This window comes from Pyrenophora tritici-repentis, chromosome 2 (genome assembly GCF_003171515.1).
Source record: "Pyrenophora tritici-repentis strain M4 chromosome 2, whole genome shotgun sequence".
Lineage (NCBI taxonomy): Eukaryota > Fungi > Ascomycota > Dothideomycetes > Pleosporales > Pleosporaceae > Pyrenophora > Pyrenophora tritici-repentis.
The window spans coordinates 56,055-76,642 of record NC_089391.1 but is presented as its reverse complement, the minus strand read 5'-3'; the positions used below and the strand labels follow the sequence as shown (position 1 = coordinate 76,642).

Genomic DNA, 20,588 nt, shown 5'->3' with positions numbered 1-20,588 from the left:
CGGCGCGTCAATGTGGCTGGGTGTTCGGCAGCACAATGTTCGATAGTAACAGCCGTTGAAATATCTAAAAAATGGCCAAAAGGGCCCAGAAATCGATGCTTTGAGTAGCCAAAACAACCCATTTTGCCATGCCTGGGCCCGCAAAACAACCCAAAACAGCGTATATTTACAAAGATACGATACAGTGGCCAAGAATTACGAATACATCCAGTTTTGGTGTAGCTCCCATACAAATACGATGGTGCGACGGATCGCCGGCACTATCCCCGTTCGGGTCTTATGGGGTGGTCGTTTAACGTTTCCCGTGGTGATCTCCCTGATATTGGCTGTTGGGGTCATTAGTGTTAACTAACGTGTCCGTGCACCTCGTGCACGGATTCATCTCGTGCACGCCGAACACTATCTTAGCGATCTCAAAAATGAGGCTGTACAACGCCACATAATAGCTCAATATTAATAAAAACGTAGTATAGCAGTAATCAGATGCTTGCGATCAACTTGTACTATCTATATTTTTGTGGGAGGTTGACGTTGCGACCACGTGATGTGACTTTGGCTGGAATAGCAGATAGCTCATCTCCAGCTTGAACACCAGCGTGAGCAGCGCTAGCGCGTTTTTGACGCTTGTTACTTGGTGAGAGTACTTGTGAGGCTTTACGCTTGCGTTGTTAAGCTTGTTGGATAGATTTTTTCTGGTGTTGAGCTTCAACTTTGCGCGCGCGTTCAGCTGCTTTCTCAGCTCGCTCAAGCTCCCTCATCTCCTTGAGTGTCTGCCTCTCCACACGCCTCTCCTCGAGCTCAACTTGACGCTGCAGTCGAGCCTCCTCGCGCTGCTTCTTGGCCCGTGCTTTTTGGAGTTTCTCCTCCATCTCATCTCGCTCCCGTACTGCTTCTCTAGCTCGAGCCTCACGCAGCTTGCGAGGAGACCAGTGGACTGCGCCACCGTGATACTCCTGGCGCTGTTGAAGGTTAAGAGCTTTGCCCTTCTTCTTATGCTTCTTTTTATGTTGAAGAGCCTCCTTTAAGCCCTCGTTCTCATGCTGTAAAAGCTCATACTGCACAGAGAGATGGTGAACGCTCGAGCGCAGCTTTCTTGCCTCATACTGATGGCTATCATTGATAGCAGCTCGTACTAACCGATCGAGCTTTCTCCAGTCATGATCAGAGAGCCCTGACGATGAGCTTCTCTCAGCTTCTGGCGTGCTGGTAAATCTACGAAGGATAACGTTAGCATCTATCGGCCAGATCCCAGTAGCTTCGAAGGCCTTCAATATAAGGTTCTCTGTGAAGGAGGATATCCATGCGCTCCAGAAGAGTGGGAAGAATTCTCCTTTCTTGATTGGGACGAGGCCTTGAGCCTTATGGAGATGATTGGTGAGCTCGTTGGAGTAGGCTTGAGAGAGTGGCTTAAATAGCACTACATCGAGCGGCTGGAGCGTGTGAGTCGAATGGGGAGGAAGAATCATGAGGAGAATCCTATGGCGATCGCAGTACTTGATAAACTCCATCGTGACATGAGATCCATGGCCATCAAGGATGAGTAATCTCCATCTCCCTGATCGCTGCTTTGTACAGCGATCAAACACCTGCTCAAGCCAAGCTAGACCAATGTTATTGTTTCACCAGCCTGTTGGAGATGATGAGACAAAGATATCATGTTCTCCTGCCTTGATATCCTCTACCCAACTTGATCGTATAGCTCCTTTCGCAGATGCGTAGATGAGGCTTGGGGGCAGCGAGCTCCCATCGGCGCAGCAGCAGGCCAGGACTGTCAGAAACTCGCGTGATCCATCCTGGAGAGATGCTCGAACCTCCTTCTTCTCCCATTGACGCCTGCTGAATATTCTCTTGCTTCTGCCTATCAAGCCAATCAAGAAGCCCTTCTCATCCATATTGTATATATCTCGAGCCTCAAGGTGGTATTCGGTGATCTTTCGATGCAGCAGCTCGAAGTAGAGTCTATACTTTGACTCAGAATCAGCCAGGTGGCGCGTACGATCCATGGCGCTGGTCCACTTTGAGATGAGATGGATCTCGTGTCTGTTGATGAAGCGAGTAACCCAGCTCTCGCTGAGCTGCTGATGGGCTACTTCTGATGAGAAATTCCTGATCATCTCTCTTGTGGGAGGAAGGCCTCTCTCTGTGAGCGTTTCGATATATCTCACAAGCTCTAGCTCTTGTTGTGGGCTGATAGCTTGCTGCTGAGCGTATCCATTACTCCTAGGCCCTGTCACGCGCCTCCACCTCCGCGATAGAGTTGCGCGGCTGACACCCCATTTCCTCGCAAACTCTGCTAATACAAGTTTTTCTCCGGGTTCTTGCGACTCTAAATCTGCAATCGCATCATCAATTGGAGCCATGGTTGTTGAGTTATAGCGCGTTGAAGTTATGACGCTGAGACGCGCGTTTGGTGTTCAGCGTGCACGAGATGAATCCGTGCACGAGGTGCACGGACACGTTAGGCCAACTCAGCAGCGGCCCGACCCATCGCCCGCATCAACGCGCTCCCCACATCCTCTCCGCCTCCCCTTCGCACCCATGGCCACATCGGGGACGGACGGCACGCCGCTGCGCTTGAGGAGGAAGTCAACAACTTAAGGGGTGCTTCAAGAAGCTGGGTTGCAAAGAGCTCCTTAAATTCACCGTTGTCATTACCGGCAAGCGCCACCACATCCGCTTCTTCCCTGAAGTCGGCAAGGGCAATCGCAACGGCAACCCCCTGCCCAGTACTCTTGTGGAGTCTGGCTGCACTCATCCATATGAGTTTGACTTCTATCTCTGCTCCCACTTCGCGATAAAGGGTGCGGCTCGCCCGATCCACCAGCAGTATTCTCAACGAGGGTGAGTCCCAGGCTGCTGAGCTTCCGCGGTTCATCTTCGAGCGCTCTTACCACTACGTCCGCTCCACGACTCCAGTGTCCCTACGCCCACTGTTCGCCGCACGCATTTTGCCGCCCTCAGCCGTCCTCAAAGCGACTTGAGAAGAGGCAGGCCTAAGAGCCCGGCGACAAGAGGCGAAGGAGCAACAGAGAGTCGCATAGCGACGGATTCGTGGGAGCTTGCAGTTTGAGATGCTCGGTGAGCCGCGCATTCACCTGGTCAAGTCCTCGCAACAGTACCATCGCGCATGCTGCGATTCCAAACCTAAACTTCGCGAGATTTCCAGATACGCCGCCATCCGCTTCACCGACTGTATATCTCCGGACAGGGCCAAGGGCCTACTCGAACAGGTACAGGCGCTGATAGAGCTACGCCGCTGCCGCCGCCAAGGCTCACAAGGCCTGGTTTGCTAAGGCCCCTCGCCGCGCCCGCAAATCATTCTTTCGCATAGGCGGCATCGGGAGCATGATGGCCGTGTTCATATCGGCTAGCGAGGGCACCAGCTACTATCATGGCGGAGGCGACGATGGTGCGGCATTATCCCACCTAGTTATGAGCTCAGGCGCAAATGCTAACATAGGACAGGACACTACTACTCGATGATCCTCGTCCTTGGCGTCGGGGTTCTTAAAGACAAGCCACCAGCTATATGTTGGCCCGGGCGACTTCGTGTTCTTCCTCGCAGGCCTGCAGCTGCACAAACTTGACGTTGAGACCATGTTTGCGCTCTGGACGGACAAAATCGCAATACAGGTAGTGAAGCCATCCAAGTACCAGGACGTCTACACTGTCGAGCTGGATGAGGACGACCAGACAGACGAGGATAAGGCGTATTAAGGACGGCTTGTGGCGTAGCAACCAAGCATAGATAGACAATACTTATGGTATTTCTTTACGCCCAAATCCTGTCACTTATATAACCCGCCGGGTGTTCAGAGAAGCAGCCGGCGTAGATTATCCGCGGCCCTTGATGTGCGACGCATTAACCTAACTACGTAACCAGCAGATTGGCAGTCATGCGGCTTTTAGCGAGCGTACGACCCCGACTCCCGCGCGACTCAAGAGCACGAAATGCAGGTGGCGAGAGCGTCAGTTACCCTCCGAAAGCCAGACGATTGGTCGAAATGGTTGCTCACGAGGAAGATATCCGCAGACCGAAATAGTCTGTGGGAGTACGTTAACCTAGATCTTTCGCCAGAGAGGCTGAAGATGCTGGAAGACGAAAGACCCAAAGAGCTCGAAGTGAGGAGATTTCGAAATCCTCTTACAGACGAGCAGATCGACATCCCAGACTTAACAGCGACAGAGCTCGCTACGTACAACTCATGGGCTAGACGATTCGATCGCGACGAGGCCAGGTGGCTCACGAAGGAGAAGGCTCTCCGAACCCTAAGCCTAGAGATCGTGCAGACAATTGACGTCAAACACCTAGACCTAATCCTCGATTGCGCAGACGCCTATAGCCAGCTGAGAACACTAAAGAAGCACCTCTGTCCATCGATTGGACAGAGGAACCACCAACTCAGAGCTCGGTACACAGCAGTCTGCACGAGACCAAAGACGGCAAACTTAGACACATGGTTCGACGAGTGGGTGACGATCACCCGACTCCTCACGGAGGCTAAGATTCCAGAGACGACTGGCAACAGAGCGCAGGAAGAGTTTATCCTGTCAATTAGAGGCCTAGACGATAGCTGGGCAGCTACTCAGCTGCAAGACCTTATTAAGAAGGAACAGAAGGATGAAGAATTTCCGCTGATCGCGGATTTGATCGCGGAGTTCAGATCGTACTACCGACGTACACGTCCAATCGCGTCAGGACTTGGAACCTTTGCTACGCTCGAGGTGACAAGCAGTAGCAACAGCCGAGGAACTCGTACACGCTCAGGACCATGGATACCGAAGTGTCTTGATGGAGAAAACCACAAATTCGACAACTGCCCGTACGTTAACCAGTCAGTTCGGACAAAGGGCTGGAAGCCAGACAAGGCAATTCAGGATAAGTTCACAGAGCTTAGAGACAGTCCTACGTCGAATTCGATAGCCAATGCACTAAGAGCAGCAGAGCGGGGGCTTAAGAAGAAGACGAAGCCGCAGGCTGAGGTCCAGAGCTCGTCCATGATCAGTATGGACGATGGACAGCCAGCGCGCGATAAGCCACACGTTAATGCGGTGCTGCAGACTGCAGCAGCTACAGGACTATTAGCTCCACCGCTGCTCACGAGATGGATACTTGATCCAGGTTCGAACTGCCACGTCACGAATACGAAAGGAGCTGACTAGATCTTGACAAAGAAAGGGGAGCCTTCAGACTGTGTATACGCTGGAGGAGCCCTCACTCAAGTCGAAGAATGGGGAGAAACGACTATCCAGGTCAAGACTCCGATAGGAGAAGGACGGATGAAGCTTACATGGGTGGCGTACATCCCTGGCTTCTTCACGAGCGTCGTTGGCCTATCGCGGAGCCGATCTCTCGGCATCAACTTTGACTCAGGCAGAGACTGTCTATATCAAAAGAATGCATCGAACGTGATCTGTCTACTCCAGTATAGAGATGGCCACTGGCTCGTTGATGTGGAGAAAGCAGACTCCGCAACAATCAAATCAATCAATCTTAAGGTTGTCGATTGGTTTGATTAGCTTGCGGCGACGCTGCTGATTGATTGCGGATTGATTGTTAGGGTTTTTGAGCAGATTGATTGCGATTGATTGGTTGATTGGCTGATTGATGCTAAGAAGTAGTATACAGGGGGTTATGGTGTTGTACTCCAGCCTTCTATATCGTACTGTTGTACAATCTCCTCATCTTTGACGTCACTCCACTTGTCTTCATCATCACCGTTGTTGTACAAGCCGTCAAAGCCAGCTCGTCTCCACGAACGTACAAGCTGAAGGGCAGCAAGTAACTCGCTGCCAAGAGCTCGCCGGCGCGGCTCAAGTAAATCGCCAAGCTCGCTAAAGAGCCTCTCGCAGTCGCAACTAGATGCTGGTATCGTGAGTATATCAATCGCAAACTGGCTTAAACACGGGTATTTTGAGCGTAATTGAATCCAGTACTTGACTGGGTGGCCATCGCTAAGATACTGTTCGCTTGTCCACTCTGGCTCTTGAGTTCTCCAGCGCTCGTACTCATCGTCGTGGGCAGCCTCTACCTGAGCCTTGTTGCGCCGTACGAGGGCGCCAATCACATCATCTATTCCTCCATGCCTTGGTTTTGCAGTTGTTTGAGATGGAGGACGTGTACGTTGAGGCTTATACGACTGCCAGAGCTGCAGGAAGCCAGCGTTGGCTGATGTTAGCCATTCTGGCTTATCCACCCAGCTGTTCTCGCAGTAGTATTTGTAGTATGGATGGAGGCAGGTAGCAGCGTAGTATGCTGGCGATCGATCGAGCTTGTTGTAGTAATCGTTGGCCTTACTCCAGGCGGCGCGGAGGTTAACAAAGAGGTGATCTTCAGGCGCATCAGGTGGGTTGAAGTCAACTTGCTCGTACGAGCGCGTACGGGCTTCGAGCGCGCCAAGTACGTATTCAAATACAGGAATAGTCTCATATATAGCGCCGTATTTGCCTGCCTTTCCGCGACCCTCAAGCTTCTCCGTAGCAAGCTTAAGCGGCTCTAGGCAGTCCTGATACTCTGTTATCACCGCCCAATCAGCAGCTGTAAGTCCTGTTGATCTCATCCAACTAGGTGCTTCAGGGAGTTTATTGCCACGTTGACAAGCGCGGCGATCTTCAAGGGAGAGTGCGTTAATGTAGTGCTCAGCGTAAGAGTTGTATGCTGCCTGGAGTTGAGTTGCGCGTTTGAAGGCAGCGTAGTAAGAGTTCCAGCGTGTAACAACAGGCTTCACAGGCTCAAGTACGTGGAGGCGCTCTCTAGCTGGCAACTCGGCGTTGGCGGCGGTTTGGAAGCTTCGGAAAATTTCGTGTTGTTGAGGCGTTTTTATATGGTTGATAACGTCGATAAGTACACCTAAGGGCCCTTCTTGACGCCACTCCTGCATGTACACCTCCTCTGTTTGGAGCTGCTCGTCGTTGTTGTTGTTGTACGCCTCTTGATTGCTGCCAAAGATAATTGCCTGGCCAATAAGGTTAAGCGTGTGAGGGCCGCAGCGGAGGCGTCGGTGAGCAGCGTTGAAGTCGTACGCGTAGACTCCGCAACAATCAATTCAATCCGGTCACTCTCCTAGACCCACTTACCTATCTAGGTAGGGCTTAAACTCCTATAGGTAACTACTAGGCTTAAAGCGGTAATCAATCAATCCAATCTGAACCTTCTAGGACCCACTTAATTGATTGTTGCGGACTGTGCGTACGCGTGGGCGAGCGAGGAGACTGCAGTATCGTTGTTTGCAGCATTGTCGAGGACGAAGTAGCCGAGTTTATCACTCCCAATACTGTATTCTTGGAGCGTCTTTTTAATTGTATCAGCGATAGCATCACCAGTATGAGAGCCTGCGAGATGTGGGAGGGCGATGGGGAGATCTTGTATCACTCCAGAGGCGTTAGCAAAGTGTGCAACGACTCCAAAGAATCCACGCTTGCCACCCTTTGTCGTCCAACCATCAAAGCTTATGTGGATCTTGCTTGCAGCTTCTGACAGAGCGCAGACAATCTGTGGCTGCATATATTGGAAGAGGCGCATTGCGTAGGTAGCTACACTGCGAGGACTTACCCACAAAGCTGCCTCTGCCTCTGGGTTTGCAAGGCTAATCATCTCGCGAAAGGACGGCCTTGCAAGTAGCTCCATTGGCAAGTTGTTATCAAGAAGGCAGAACACTGCAACTTCACGAAACTGCTGGATGTTGAAGTTGCCCATCGCGTTGGCAGCCTCTTGAGAGACTGCAACACCAGTCTCCAGCGTCTGTCGTAGAGAGAGTTGCTGCCCTGTTCTTCGAGGCTTCAGGCCGTCTTTTGTAAAGCCATGGCCTCGTTTCTGAAGGCCAAGATGAGCTGCAGCTGAGGAGGTGGCCTTTGATACGTCAAAAACTCCACTGCCGCCAGTGTCAATGACCTTGTGGATGTGGCAGTATTTGCAAACAAACCACACTCGATTCTGATCGTAGAGCTCAACAACGCGATATCCATGTTGAAAGATCCAACTCTTGACGCGCCGCCCAGTTGTAAGAGGCTTCATGAACCGAGGGAGGCGATCCCAGTTAATGCCGTCAAAGTTATCGCCATTATCAGGCTCTGTATCAACGCTAGCCTCTGTTGTTGCTGCTGTACCAGCCTGGCTGCCCTCAGCCGCACCCTCCTCCTCTGTTTGCGACTCGAAAAATTGCGACTCAAACGTTGTGGCCTGGCTTACGGCGGCGCCAAGGGTTTCCTGGGGCGACAGCGATCGCTGAGATAGGAAAGAGGGCCTTGATAGGCGCGCCCGTTTGGCGGCGGCGGCGGCGGCAGCAGTATTGGTGGGAACTCGAGAGCGTTTGGCCATCGTGGGCGATACTAAACACTAAAGAAAAATGTCTGTATAGGTAGCTAGGCAACTAGCGTTGTGTGTAAGGGATTATTAGGGAACTGAGTGAGCGAAATCGTTGTTGTATTAAGAACAGCGAAGGACTAGCTATATAGGTGCGGGGTGAAGCCTAGAAGAGGCTAGCCCCTAAGCAGAAGGAGCTAGTCCTATAAGAGGAGAGCTAGCTGGTGAGAAGTGAATGCATAGAGACTGGCTTGCCCGGCCGACAGGGATCACAAGCTAAGCGAGATAGGGGTCCAAGATAACTATCTTCAACACCAAAAACCTTCTCTTAATACGACACTACTCGCCTTACAACTCGTTAATAATAAATCAATCTAACTAATCAAATCAATCAATCTGACCTTCGCAAGTTGATTTGATTAGCTATTTTGAAAAGCTTAGATTGAGTTGATTGAGTTGGTAAAAACTCCAAATGACCAATCAAATCAATCAATCTGACCAATCTGGATTGATTGTTGCGGAGTCTGGGAGAAAGACCAGAAATCTGAGCTAGATCTACTCTCTACGTACGCGACTCGATATACCAAGCCCTCAAAGGAACCGAGGAAGGATCTCTCAGTCAGTCAGGACACGGCTCATCGGATGTTCGGCCACATCAGCCGAAAAGCAGTTAGGCACTTAAACGATCATATAATCGGAATTAGTGTCGAGGAGCAGGCAATCGCTCTAACATGGACAGACTGTCAAGTCTGTATTGAAACGAAGCTTCACAAGTTTGCGAGCAGGAGAGCTCAAAATGAGCCAGCTGAACGTCCGTTCTACCGAATAGGAATGGACCTAGTGCAGCTAAGAGAAAGAAACGAGCGCTGCTATAATGGAGACCTATGGATGCTCTATGCAGTGTGTTAGTATAGCAAGTGGCATGAGGTATGCTGCCTAGCAGACAAGAGCTCAGGCACCCTTAAGCACACATTAATGCGTCTACTAGCTAAGATTAAACGCTAGTTCGGCGCGGTCGTAGTAGTCGTGAAGCTTGACAACGAGCGCGGCTATGGCGAGTTGCTCCATGTGCTTAAAGATCTTGGTATTATTGTGGAACCCCGAGCTGAGTACACAGAGGAGCAGAACGGCCTATCAGAACAGGCTGGGAAGATGATCGTGATCCGAGCGAGAGCGGTCAGAATTGATGGAAGACTGCCAATGGAACTCTCAAATGAGTGCTGTCTTGTGGCAGTCTACCTGCTTAACAGAACACCAGTCGAATCACTGGGATGGAAGACTCCGTACGAGGTTGTACGTGGACAGAAGCCGTCGGCAGCTCACCTCAATGTTGTGGGAGCCCGAGCCTACGTGCTGAATAATAAGCTGAAGCGAGGAGAGAAGCTCGAATCTCGCGCGCTGATCGGACAGCTAGTTGGATACGACTCCACGAACATATACCGAGTATGGATGCCAGCATTAGGACGAGTCCCTAGGACGAGTCCTCAGGACGAGAGACGTCGTCTTCATGTCTAATGATGGAACTGAGCCTGTCTACCCAGATCGACAGACTCTGAGAGAGGTGGTGACGATACTGGACGTTCCAGAACCACTAGAGGAAACCGACCAGGAGATAGAACTGCTCCTGCAGTCGGCGCAGAGAGACTGGAGTGGTCCGAGCCGGTCCGACCAAGCCGCTCGAACAGACCAAGCCAAAGATACGTCTCGCGCGCTGCCAACACCTAGGAGCACTCCAGAAACGACGACCCAGCATGAGCCTGAGCCTGAGTCGGAAATAGTCGAGATGCCGCGAGGCTGGGAGCCTATACCAGCCGAAGCAGAGGCACCAGATCGACGATTAAACAACGCTCCAAGACGTGAGGAGATTAGCGGTCAGGTTAGTGAGTCGAACGTTCTGACGGGGAAAAGGCAGAGGAAGACGCTCGGCACGTACTTTGTTGCGTTCGCCCAAGCACTTCAGCAAACAGAGCCACAGAAATCACGGCTACACAGGGATGAGCTTCCGCCTCCGCCAAAGAGATGGAAAGACCTAGAGAAGCACCCTTTCGGACAGGAATTTAAAGCGGCAGCAGCGAAAGAATTCAAGAGCTGTCGTGAAAAGGGCTGCTTTAAGACAACGTCAGCCACAGTGGTTGATAGCCAGAGATTGCCCTTGATGTGGGTATTCACGTACAAGTTCGATGAAGACGGACTTCTGTACAAGTACAAGGCTCGGCTTGTCGTGAGAGGAGACCTCCAGGAGGACTGGGGCGACACGTACGCAGCCACGCTGGCCGCACGAGTGTTCGGATTTCTCATGGCTCTCACGGCAGCCTTTGGCCTAAAAGCATATCAGTATGATGTGCTAAACGCGTTTTTAAACGCACCTCTTGAGAAGCTAGTCCACGTACAGACTCCAGATCCGTACGTAGAAGAGCTTGGCAAGATACTTGAGCTTAAGAGAGCTCTTTATGGGCTGAAAGACGCGCCTCTTCTCTGGTACAAGCACCTGAAGGAGACGCTGATTAAGTTGGGTCTGAAACCAGTGAAGGACGTTCCTTGCTTGTTTACCAACGAGAGACTGATAGTCTTCTTCTATGTTGATGATATCGTGGTACTGGTACATCCGGATCACCTTGATGATCATCAGGCATTTGAGAGACGACTGGAGGCGGTATACGACCTGAGAAAACTTGGAGAGCTCAAGTGGTTCCTTGGGATCAGAGTTCTGAGAGACTGGACAGCAGGAACGATCTGGCTAACACAGGACTCATTTATTGAGAAGGTAGTCAACAAGTATGACTTAGATCAGAAGTCAGGGGGGAGATATCCAGCAGTCCCGCTCATAGAGAACTCTCTGGCCCAGTCAACTGAGGATACGAGTAACCAGCGTACTCAGCTGTACCAGCAGCTAGTCAGATCGCTGGCGTACATCTCGACATTCACGAGACCGGATGTGGCACGAGCCCACTCAGTACTGGCCCGGCATCTCCAGAACCCTGGGCAGAAGCATGTATCGGCGGTAAAGCATGTCTGGCGATACCTGTATGGAACAAGACATCTGGCGATCAGAGCTAGTCAACAGATAGCAGAGAGCTCGTCCTACATCTGGGATAAGTCTCTCTTCTATGGAGCATCTGATGCAGCGTTTGCTGATGATGTGGAAAGTCGTCAATCATCTCATGGATATTTGTTTAAGCTCTATAGGATGCCTATTGACTGGAAGGCTACCCGCCAGAGATCCGTTACGAAGTCAACAACTGAGGCCGAGCTGATAGCTCTATCAGCAACCGGAGGGGAGATGGAATGGTGGACCCGGGTCTTCCAGCATATCAAGTTCGACCCGGAGATTCAACCAACGATCTACTGCGACAACGAGCAGACGGTCGGGATCGTTAAGAAAGAAGACGAACGGCTTCACACGAAGCTAAGACATGTAGACACCCATGAAATGTGGGTAAGACAGGAGGTACAGGAAGGAAGGCTCTGTGTAGAGTGGTGCCCTACAGCAGAGATGCCTGCAGATGGACTTACAAAGTCCCTCGTAAGGCAGAAACACGCCGAGTTTGTGAGACAGCTAGGGCTTGAAAATGTTCGCCAGCTTCTTACTACTCATGTAAACACACCAGAACCAACCGAGCTATGGCACTGGCACTAGTTAGCTTTGTTGATCACGGCAGCTGGGGGGGAGTGTAACGGTTTGGGCCTTGCTAAGACCGACTTGGGTGAGAGTTGGGTACGGCTATCGCTACCACACTTTCTCATCACACACACCTATATAGCTGCAGTTCCTCCATAGATACACAATGCAACGCAGTCCTCCTCCTCTACTCACCCCGTTACAGGCCTTGATGATGAGGAGAAGTGGGTTATCTCCGGAGATACTCTCGTAGGCGAATCTCGTGGAGTTTCTGAAACTCCCTTCGGCGGTTTCTGGTGAGGGTGTATACTGCAATGCTCTTGACTGCGAGCCTTGCTTTGATAGTCGCGCGGCTCGTTCTGTTGCTGTGAGAGGTACGGGAGATGGACTCTTCGCGCGCGCTTTCTATCTCCTTTACAGTACCAGGGTACTCATCCTTGGCGTACCAAACTCAAGTTGAGGCGACGAAGGTGAAACTGACCCTCTAGGTAGCTGCAGAATATCTGGGTTGTAGATAAGACTATTTTCGACCTTTTTGCAGATAACTTTTAGTCGTAGGATACTCTCGTCATTCCAGTTTGCCGCTGAATAGTATTTCAGACTTTCACTATTCATCTAGTATACTCATTAATGACTTCATGGTTCTATGGAATCGCTTCTATCTTTTTTATCGCGTATTTTCTGCTAAAGACACACGCAAAACCTTCTGGAACGGTATATCTGGCAAATCTCGTGATAGTGATCAAACCCCCACTCAATGGAAGGTAGTTATTTGCCGAGGGCAACAAATTGACAGTATCAGATGCAGCCGCTAGAAAATTTAAGAAAATTCAGTAAAATGTCATCAAGCACTCGCTGCTGGGGTAATGGAGGTCTAATTTCTTTCCGACCTTGCAGCAAGGCAAGAGACAATCTATTATTAAGTTTGCAGCATCCGGGGCAAGATATTGCTCACGAAATCCGTAACGAGCGTCCTTATAAAGGTTTTCTTCCAGGCATTCGTCGCTAGTGAGAAATTCCTGCGCCTCCATTACAAGGGCTGGATCTAGCCTAGAGAATCAGTAGCCAATATTTCATTCGCAGGCGCTTTCCAGGACTTGTTATCCCGAGAGACAAAAAACATGTCTGTACCTGTTGGTAGGCCTTGTACGATCGTACGGGTGAATAACAACAACGAGGTTCTTCTGGTGACTGGTATTGGTATTGGTCTTCTACGAACATAGCTGCTACGAAGGTACACCTAAGCTCTGCGCAAGGTGGGCCGAAGTCGGGCCGAAGTGTCAAGCAGCCGACGTCTCTACCGATACTCACGATCCGACAGTACCAAAATAAGAAAGCACACCACACAAATGTCGCTACTAGATAAATGCAATGCGCATTAAGATGCCCGTGTAAAGGGTAGTACCACAGGAAAGAATCTGACGGTATGTTTTTCTCGTGGGTTCACCTGAATAAGCATTGCAGTCAGTTCGTTACATCAAGATCTTTACACGTCGCAGGAGTGGTGCAGCGTCTCGCCGCAGATATGGCGCCTTCCTACACCCATTTGTATCTGGAGGGCATTGAGGTACACCTAACGCTAGACTTATAGCCCGCCGAGGAGCTTGCGGCTCTTTTAGAGCCTCTCAAGGTGCAAGGCGGCGCTCAGCAAGTTTCTACGTGGGATAGTCAAGTCTTGCCACGTCGCCATCCGCGGAGCCCCATCCGGCAACATTCACTCAACATCTGTGAAAGAGAAAGAGACGAGAAGGACAAAGAAGTTGAGGGGAATAGCTAGGCATACCCTAGTAGGGCACATCAGTTGAGCGTGCAGTGGGGGACAAATAGGACCATAAGGAGGGACGTGTGAGAGCCTGGAGGGAGAAGATGAGAGAAAATATTGAGCATGATTGAGTTCACTGATTGGCTATCATCATCATGACAAACATGATATCATTATCAACCGGTCTTTCATCCACGGGATTCCCACCCTACTCCATGCAATTCCTGTTCCAGATTTGCTGATAGTATATACAACTATGTCCAGCCCGTCAACTGAACCCAAGCTACATGAAGCACAAGCCCCGTCTCATTGTATGCTTGTCTTAGTGTTGGAGATCTAACACTTAGACCAATTCTTCGGGGTAAGACTCGACCGACAACGCCCGGCCCTCTAATTTGATGCTGTCGTCGCCATTGTTGTTGATGGGCGAGCTGGAAGAAGGGCACCTTGATGCGGGTGATGACAGTCGCTTCCTTTTTGTTAGGTAACGCTCTTCTGCTTGCCTTCAGACATGGACATGCGGCAGCGTTTGAACGGGCCAGGTGCGGAAGGCGACTGGAGAACAGATGTTGACTCGGGCTCGTCGCACTCCGTCGCGCTAGGGTTACCAAAGAATATGAGGTAGTGTTTGCCATCATTGTCCTCCTCGATGTGAACATGGTATTTGTTGACTTTGGCCCCATGGTCTTTGTCGTTGTCGCCATCTTCTCGAGCACTGCTGGAATTGTCCGTGATGCAGGAGCCCACGTAGGCGACGGTGGTGTCGTTGTCCGGAGGGAGGACGCTAATGATGCGGTCGCGCGGGGCGGTTTCGTCGGAGTGGTCGTCATTATGGTGAGAGCCACTTAGCTCGGTGGAGTCGTTTCCATAAGATCCATTGTCGTTTGGGTTTTGTTCAGTTGCTAGGTCGGCCATGGCGCAGGAAAAAGCGGTTTTGAACTGGGAGAAAGTGTTCAGAGTTATCGTATAGCATAGCAAGCTGAAGTAGTGTGGTTTTGCTGAATAAGAAAGTGAAAGTGAGCCCAAACCATGAGCTAAGACCACGGTGAGCGGTGAGATGTAGCGAAGCGACAGGTTGCGCGCTGGCTAAGCAGGACTAGGAATTTAGAAAAGTGGGGTTTATCTAAACTGGCCAATCATAACTAGGTGACATTCCACGGCGTTCGAAACCTTAGAGCTAAGAGTGAGTGCGAACATGTGACAAGTAATTCCTTTGGCGTACAAATGGTGCTGCTTAAGTCATAAGTCCCAGCACGTGACCGAAAGTTTGTAAAGCATGCCTTGGACCTTAATCACCCACCCAAAGGCTCAGCTTACGAGGATGCTGCAGTAGAAATGTGTAGTTATCGAGGAGTGGAGAAGAGCAGAATGAAACAGCCGCAAATTTCGATCGACTTGAGTTAATATGATACTCTCTGTAACAATGTAGTTGCCACTTGTCAGGCGGGCTTGCGGCGGAGGTACGTAACAGAGTTTTCTGGAAGAGGGTCCGCTAACCGCAGCTCTAAATGGTAAAAATACGTCTAACACCGTATACCTAATCCAGAAATAGCATCCACTCATCTGGATGGAAGATAAGCTGGTATCAGAGACTACATAATCTTCTTGGCAATACATCTCTCTGGTGCTACTGCCTTGATCGTAGTCGAGCTTGAGCTTCATGTGCTCGGTCCCGACCATATTACTCTCGAAAAAGCAGTTCCCGCCCCATCGTTCCTTGGCCAAACTCAAGCCGCAAGCGGCATGCGGCTTCTCTACCTCGACGAGTTGGGCAGGCCTAACAAACTTTCGCGGCAAACCGATATCATCCTAAACCATCCTATCGCACAGATGGATCGACTGAAAGGTCCTTGTCGGATACTAGTAAGCGAAAACATGCGCCGAAAAAAAGGTCACAAAAAGCTCCAGTTCTGCGTTAAAAAGGCAGCTCATGATAACCTGCAGTACCTCTGCAGCAACACACCTGCATGCTGCATCGACAGATACAAGAACGCGGCACAAGTGCTACATCTTCTTGTCCGACTTGTCAGTGTCAACTACGACAGAGCCATTCCAACGCAGCGACTAGGAGGCGTCGTTCCGTGCTCGCTGAGGTACAGGTCATAGACTCTGAGGCTTTGTTGTTCTCGATCAAGAGAGCGGCAGTGACGTTGGCGACCTTGTGTATGCCGAAAAAGCAGCTTATGCGAGCAGGGAGACACGGGACCATGTCGGGAGGTGCCATGGCACCGTTGCTGATCGCTGAGCTGATAGGATCGCTCGCCATGATGTTTGTCTTGGAGTGTAGAATATCGGGTATCTTCAGCTCTGAAGATATACTCCCTGGGTGAGTCACAGTGTGCGCTCAAAATACGGTACTGACACTGGTACCATGGTACAGTCGAACCGAGGCACCTCTCCCAAAACTACCGCAGCCAAAAGTCCTCCAATGATTACATCGACGCAACAAATCTGCGATCGAAGAGAACCCCTAGCCTGGTCGAGTGAATCGTCATTGAGCTCTAACTTACCTAGGTAGGCCATGTTCAGTTGCGGCGGTCGATCTGCCGGATCCAGCACTTCTCCACGATTTTTATCGCCAATTGGAAATGGAGCCATCATTCAGGCCTTCGGGGCCCAGGAACGCATCGAAATGGCAACTGAGCTGGGCGGCTACAAGGTTGATGATACCCTGCACCAGCTTCAGCCAAAACCCATTTTGCCGTGATTTTATGGTTGTCTCGACGGGCATGGGTATCAGACAGCCCCAGACCAGAGTCTCCGCCACCTCGCATCAATAGACGATGCGCGCCGTGGCCCCACTACCGTCTCGCTCTGCGTGACAGCGTCCCGCAACACGGGCTGACTGAGCTGCGAGGACGACGACTTCGACGAGGTGCACCCTGGAGCATGTCTGCCACAGCCAGGGCTGCCGTAGGAGCCACTATATATAGGATATGGTTTTATACGGATGTAATCTTCGTCCGTTCTTTCTTTCGCACTCTGTTTTTTCTCCATCACGTCGCCGCTGTTTAGGCCGGGAACAAGAATATTGCCGCATGGGCGAAAAAAAGCAGATCGTATCATGTCGTATTATAACATCCAAAAGTACATACACCACTTCTCCCGACTCACTCAGTCGTGCAGAATAATCCGACTTATTCGTTATACCATATGTCCATATGTACAGCCTAACATAACTATAGTGTAACGGTTTGGGCCTTGCCAAGACCGACTTGAGTGAGAGTTGGGTATGGCTATCGCTACCACACTTTCTCATCTCACACACCTATATAGCTGCAGTTCCTCCATAGCTACATAATGAAACGCAGTGCTCATCCTCTCCTCACCCCGTTACAAATAATAAGCGCGACGTAATTGTCGAGACGCGGTGAGAGCCTTCACTAGTATTCACGGTGAATCAGGCTTCCCGCGCTCTGATTAGCCAGGCACTGATTAGTCAGCTGCTCTGTGCGCGCACCATAGATATTCTCCCTCCTCCCGTAGCTCCAATACAACAAGTTCACGCACGTTTCTCCACCTTCATCAGTAATCGTCCTGGCCGACGGCGACTACTCGCGAGAAGCAGCCGCATACGAAACACTGCAGCGATCGTCTAAAGCGCAGAATTGTATCCCAGACTACTACGGCAGCTGGATGATACAGGTACGAACGATAACTGGCGATAAGACATACCTGCGCCACGTACGACTTATACTTATAGAACATATCAATGGCAACGTGATGAGTAGCATAAAGGCTAAGCTACTGCCCGAAGCAACGCACTATGTATCATGCAGAAGATACTAGAAGCTGAGACCTTTGTGTACAACGCCGGAGTCCACCATCGCGACATGTCACCCCGCAACGTGATGCTAGTCTCCCACTCCGATATCTATACCGCTCCTGACCCGCGCATCGTCATCATCGACTTCAACGTTTCTAATGTACTTAACCTTAGTGCGCGCCGCCGTGGTGATACGGATCTCGACGCCATACACAAAACGTGGCCTGGGAGGATGGTTGGACCGATCACCAGGTTCTGGGATGAACTAATGGAGTTTGAGGTCAAGGGTTGGGTGGCGGATGATATCGGGGCGGCGAATGAATGGCTTTGGGAATGTTTTAGGGAGAGGGAGGATTATGTGCCGGTTGTTAGGGATGAGGATAGAGAGGAGTCTCCGAGGCTGGTCGAGGTGGAGGAGCTCACGGGACGTGTGAGTGACGATGATGGAGAGGACGATGTAGTCGTTTTCCGAGGATGAGGTGTATGAGAACTGGAGGTGGAGCCGGGATGTATATACGTACATCTTACATGTAGTATATCGAGGTGATGAGTACCACGAGAAGTCTCTATGCTTCGATTGGATCATGAGGGCTCGGGCGAACACCCTTCTAGGCAGGGTCAGAATAGTCGGTGTGCGTCTAGTATCGTATGACAATTGCCATTGCGAGTACCAGGTCGACAGTTTATTGCTCTTTGTTTCCCACCATGTAGCTCGGGTCTGCGCAAGGAGGCCGCAGCCTATCGAGCGAATACCAGAGATCACGGGGGAGGCAGCTTTGCCATACGGCGGGTGCGGGTTCTTGGCTCCATTATCGGCCAGCTCGTCAGCGAGCGAGGTGATAAAGGCAGCCCTACGGATGGCACATTATTTATGTCCACATCTGCCTGCCCATGACAATGTGTCCACAGAAGTCCCATAGTACCCAACACACGGCAGCCTGGCTAAATGCCTAGCCATTGACTGTCCTATTCTGGTGAAGTACCTGTGTAAAAACGTACGTAATGATCTCGGGACCTTGAAAGCTTGAACAAGGTGGCCATTCTTGGCAGGTCAGCAGCCTCCAGTCTTCTCCTGGTGGACCTCAATAATGCTGCCTTTTTTTATCTCCAACTGCCAAATGTCAATGTACTATGCACTGAGGCATAGCCGCCTGTAGCCGTCACACGCTGGCCGTCGAACAAAAATTGCATGACGGAGAAGTTTTGGCCCTGGCAATCACTAGTTAAAGGCGTTTGTGAGTTCTCCGTGCGCTGTTACGACAGACGCTGAACATGGTACCACCATCACCGTCTTGCTGCAAGACCGCCAATTCCTTCTGCTTCCATGGCCAGTTATGCTGGCAACAGCCTTCACTTAATCATCTCTTTTCTCTTACCCAAGGGCTTATAATATGCCACTTGCAAGGCGTACTGGTGGTAGTAGAGGTGAAACAGGTGGGGAGGAGGGATATATAGTCCTGTCTCTTATGCAAAAAACGGCAGGACGAGTACCCGCTGTTGTAGTGGAGGGCGTGGTGGATGAGAGGGAAAAGGAAAAAGCTTCGCAGCGCTTTCAAGTACCCTCGCGACCCATGGATCGCTTTCAAGGGGCCTTTGCATACGTAGTGTATGGACAACGGATGAGCCAGGACAGCAGGCGAGCTACTTCGCAAAATTTGAGCGTTTACAAAAATGATGCTTTTTGTCGCACGGTTGGGCGCGGGTATTGTGGACAGAAAAATGAGGAGAGAGTGTATGTTGTATTGATTGTAGCATCCTAGCTCAACTTATATGAAGGTCATGGAACGGCGTTATTAGTAATAAGGTTCACGACAGCGCTTGGTGTCGAGACGCGGTGAGAGCCTTCACTAGTATTCACGGTGAATCAGGCTTCCCGTGCTCTGATTGGCCAGGCACTGATTAGTCAGCTGCTCCGTGCGCGCACCATAGATATTCTCCCTTCTCCCGTAGCTCCAATACAACAAGTTCACGCACATTTCTCCACCTTCATCAGGTTATGAGCCCTCCTCTATCACGATAAAGTGCTCTAGAGGTGCGATTTCCGCAGCAGCAGAACCGATCAGTTGAACACAACATCAGTCACTCGCGCGACGACGACGACGATAAAGTCACGATGGCGCCATCCACAGCGATGGACGCGATCCCAAAGCTACAAGCAGATGGTAGCAACGCTTACCACTGGGAAGCAGCATTGAAGCTGTACGCAAATATTCACTCTATCGGAGGTCTACTCGACGGCAGCTACATGGTCACATACCCAGAAACACCTCACTATCAAACTGAACCGACAACTACGTCATCGGCATTCAACACGCCACAACTTCTGCTTGACGCTCAGCAACGCGTACGAGCCCACAACAAAGAAGTTACTACACAGTACGACAAAGAATATGAGCTCTATCGTATTTACAACTCCCGAGAATCGTCTCTCACCTTGGCTATACTCAATATAGGGGGGATGGCGCAGTGGTAAAGCGCCTGGTATTCCTCTGCCGCACTCCAAATTTGCAGTGTAGTAGAGGTCGAAGGTTCGAATCCTTCTCTCCTCACCGCCACTTGTGGCCTTACCGAAAAAATATCGAACGGCTTACTCCAACTCGCAAATTTTCACCTACCCCTGCAAAAACTTAGCGACAGTTTATAGCCGCAGTACACCCGAGCCACGTACTGCTACGACTACAACATGTTGGATCGGAGGAGAGATGAGAGAGAAGGTTGTTTTATTGAGAGAGCTGCAGAGAGCGACTATATACATGAAGTAGAGTATCTGGAGCATTCCAGATCAGCAGTGTGTTACGTAGCTGTGACGATAGTAGAACATTCTAGTTGACACACCCCCTGAGGGCTGACACAACACTACGCTAAGCTTGTTACAACCCTACGCCTCGTTCAAGATCCCATGGCTTTTTCCCCTTTGAGGTTTTTTCAGACTTAGGAACACGAGGAAAGCGTTGCAAAAAGAGATAGGTTGAAGAGAAGGAAAAAACAGGCAGCTATAATAGGGTTTTACTTTCTCTCCTCCCCTGTAATAGCTAGGACATGCCTAAACCACAATAGTCAAAAACACAACCAACGAACGTCAAAAAGAGAGATAAAATAGCTAGAATGGCATCTGCCACCGTCCTACATAGTCTCTGAC

At 50.6% G+C, this 20,588-nt stretch overlaps 10 protein-coding genes across 10 annotated transcripts; 5 read left to right on the top strand and 5 right to left on the bottom strand.

Moving 5' to 3' along the window:
• Nucleotides 1–668: 668 nt before the first annotated feature.
• PtrM4_055130 (uncharacterized protein) lies at nucleotides 669–1,508 on the bottom strand (the record flags this gene model as incomplete). The annotated part of the gene is made up of 1 exon (XM_066105130.1): nucleotides 669–1,508. The coding sequence occupies one exon, from the start codon at nucleotides 1,506–1,508 to the stop codon at nucleotides 669–671; it is 840 nt and encodes a 279-aa protein (XP_065963757.1).
• Nucleotides 1,509–1,619: 111 nt separating this feature from the next.
• Nucleotides 1,620–2,360, bottom strand: PtrM4_055120 (uncharacterized protein; the record flags this gene model as incomplete). Its single annotated transcript, XM_066105129.1, has 1 exon — nucleotides 1,620–2,360. One exon carries the CDS (start codon nucleotides 2,358–2,360, stop codon nucleotides 1,620–1,622), a length of 741 nt encoding a protein of 246 aa, XP_065963756.1.
• Nucleotides 2,361–3,348: 988 nt separating this feature from the next.
• PtrM4_055110 (uncharacterized protein) lies at nucleotides 3,349–3,717 on the top strand (the record flags this gene model as incomplete). Its single annotated transcript, XM_066105128.1, has 3 exons — nucleotides 3,349–3,409; nucleotides 3,466–3,497; nucleotides 3,526–3,717. The coding sequence occupies 3 exons, from the start codon at nucleotides 3,349–3,351 to the stop codon at nucleotides 3,715–3,717; spliced, it is 285 nt and encodes a 94-aa protein (XP_065963755.1).
• Nucleotides 3,718–3,951: 234 nt separating this feature from the next.
• PtrM4_055100 (uncharacterized protein) lies at nucleotides 3,952–5,520 on the top strand (the record flags this gene model as incomplete). The annotated part of the gene is made up of 2 exons (XM_001942019.1): nucleotides 3,952–5,122; nucleotides 5,180–5,520. 2 exons carry the CDS (start codon nucleotides 3,952–3,954, stop codon nucleotides 5,518–5,520), a joined length of 1,512 nt encoding a protein of 503 aa, XP_001942054.1.
• A 113-nt stretch (nucleotides 5,521–5,633) lies between these two features.
• On the bottom strand, nucleotides 5,634–6,881 carry PtrM4_055090 (uncharacterized protein; the record flags this gene model as incomplete). The annotated part of the gene is made up of 1 exon (XM_066105127.1): nucleotides 5,634–6,881. The coding sequence occupies one exon, from the start codon at nucleotides 6,879–6,881 to the stop codon at nucleotides 5,634–5,636; it is 1,248 nt and encodes a 415-aa protein (XP_065963754.1).
• A 284-nt stretch (nucleotides 6,882–7,165) lies between these two features.
• PtrM4_055080 (uncharacterized protein) lies at nucleotides 7,166–7,696 on the bottom strand (the record flags this gene model as incomplete). The annotated part of the gene is made up of 1 exon (XM_066105126.1): nucleotides 7,166–7,696. One exon carries the CDS (start codon nucleotides 7,694–7,696, stop codon nucleotides 7,166–7,168), a length of 531 nt encoding a protein of 176 aa, XP_065963753.1.
• Nucleotides 7,697–9,098: 1,402 nt separating this feature from the next.
• PtrM4_055070 (uncharacterized protein) lies at nucleotides 9,099–12,221 on the top strand (the record flags this gene model as incomplete). The annotated part of the gene is made up of 5 exons (XM_066105125.1): nucleotides 9,099–9,113; nucleotides 9,308–9,715; nucleotides 9,765–11,849; nucleotides 11,911–11,938; nucleotides 12,127–12,221. The coding sequence occupies 5 exons, from the start codon at nucleotides 9,099–9,101 to the stop codon at nucleotides 12,219–12,221; spliced, it is 2,631 nt and encodes an 876-aa protein (XP_065963752.1).
• A 1,942-nt stretch (nucleotides 12,222–14,163) lies between these two features.
• Nucleotides 14,164–14,598, bottom strand: PtrM4_055060 (uncharacterized protein; the record flags this gene model as incomplete). Its single annotated transcript, XM_001942018.2, has 1 exon — nucleotides 14,164–14,598. The coding sequence occupies one exon, from the start codon at nucleotides 14,596–14,598 to the stop codon at nucleotides 14,164–14,166; it is 435 nt and encodes a 144-aa protein (XP_001942053.1).
• Nucleotides 14,599–17,456: 2,858 nt separating this feature from the next.
• Nucleotides 17,457–17,927, top strand: PtrM4_055050 (Amelogenin multi-domain protein; the record flags this gene model as incomplete). Its single annotated transcript, XM_001942016.2, has 1 exon — nucleotides 17,457–17,927. The coding sequence occupies one exon, from the start codon at nucleotides 17,457–17,459 to the stop codon at nucleotides 17,925–17,927; it is 471 nt and encodes a 156-aa protein (XP_001942051.2).
• A 1,635-nt stretch (nucleotides 17,928–19,562) lies between these two features.
• On the top strand, nucleotides 19,563–19,922 carry PtrM4_055040 (uncharacterized protein; the record flags this gene model as incomplete). The annotated part of the gene is made up of 1 exon (XM_066105124.1): nucleotides 19,563–19,922. The coding sequence occupies one exon, from the start codon at nucleotides 19,563–19,565 to the stop codon at nucleotides 19,920–19,922; it is 360 nt and encodes a 119-aa protein (XP_065963751.1).
• Nucleotides 19,923–20,588: the final 666 nt, after the last annotated feature.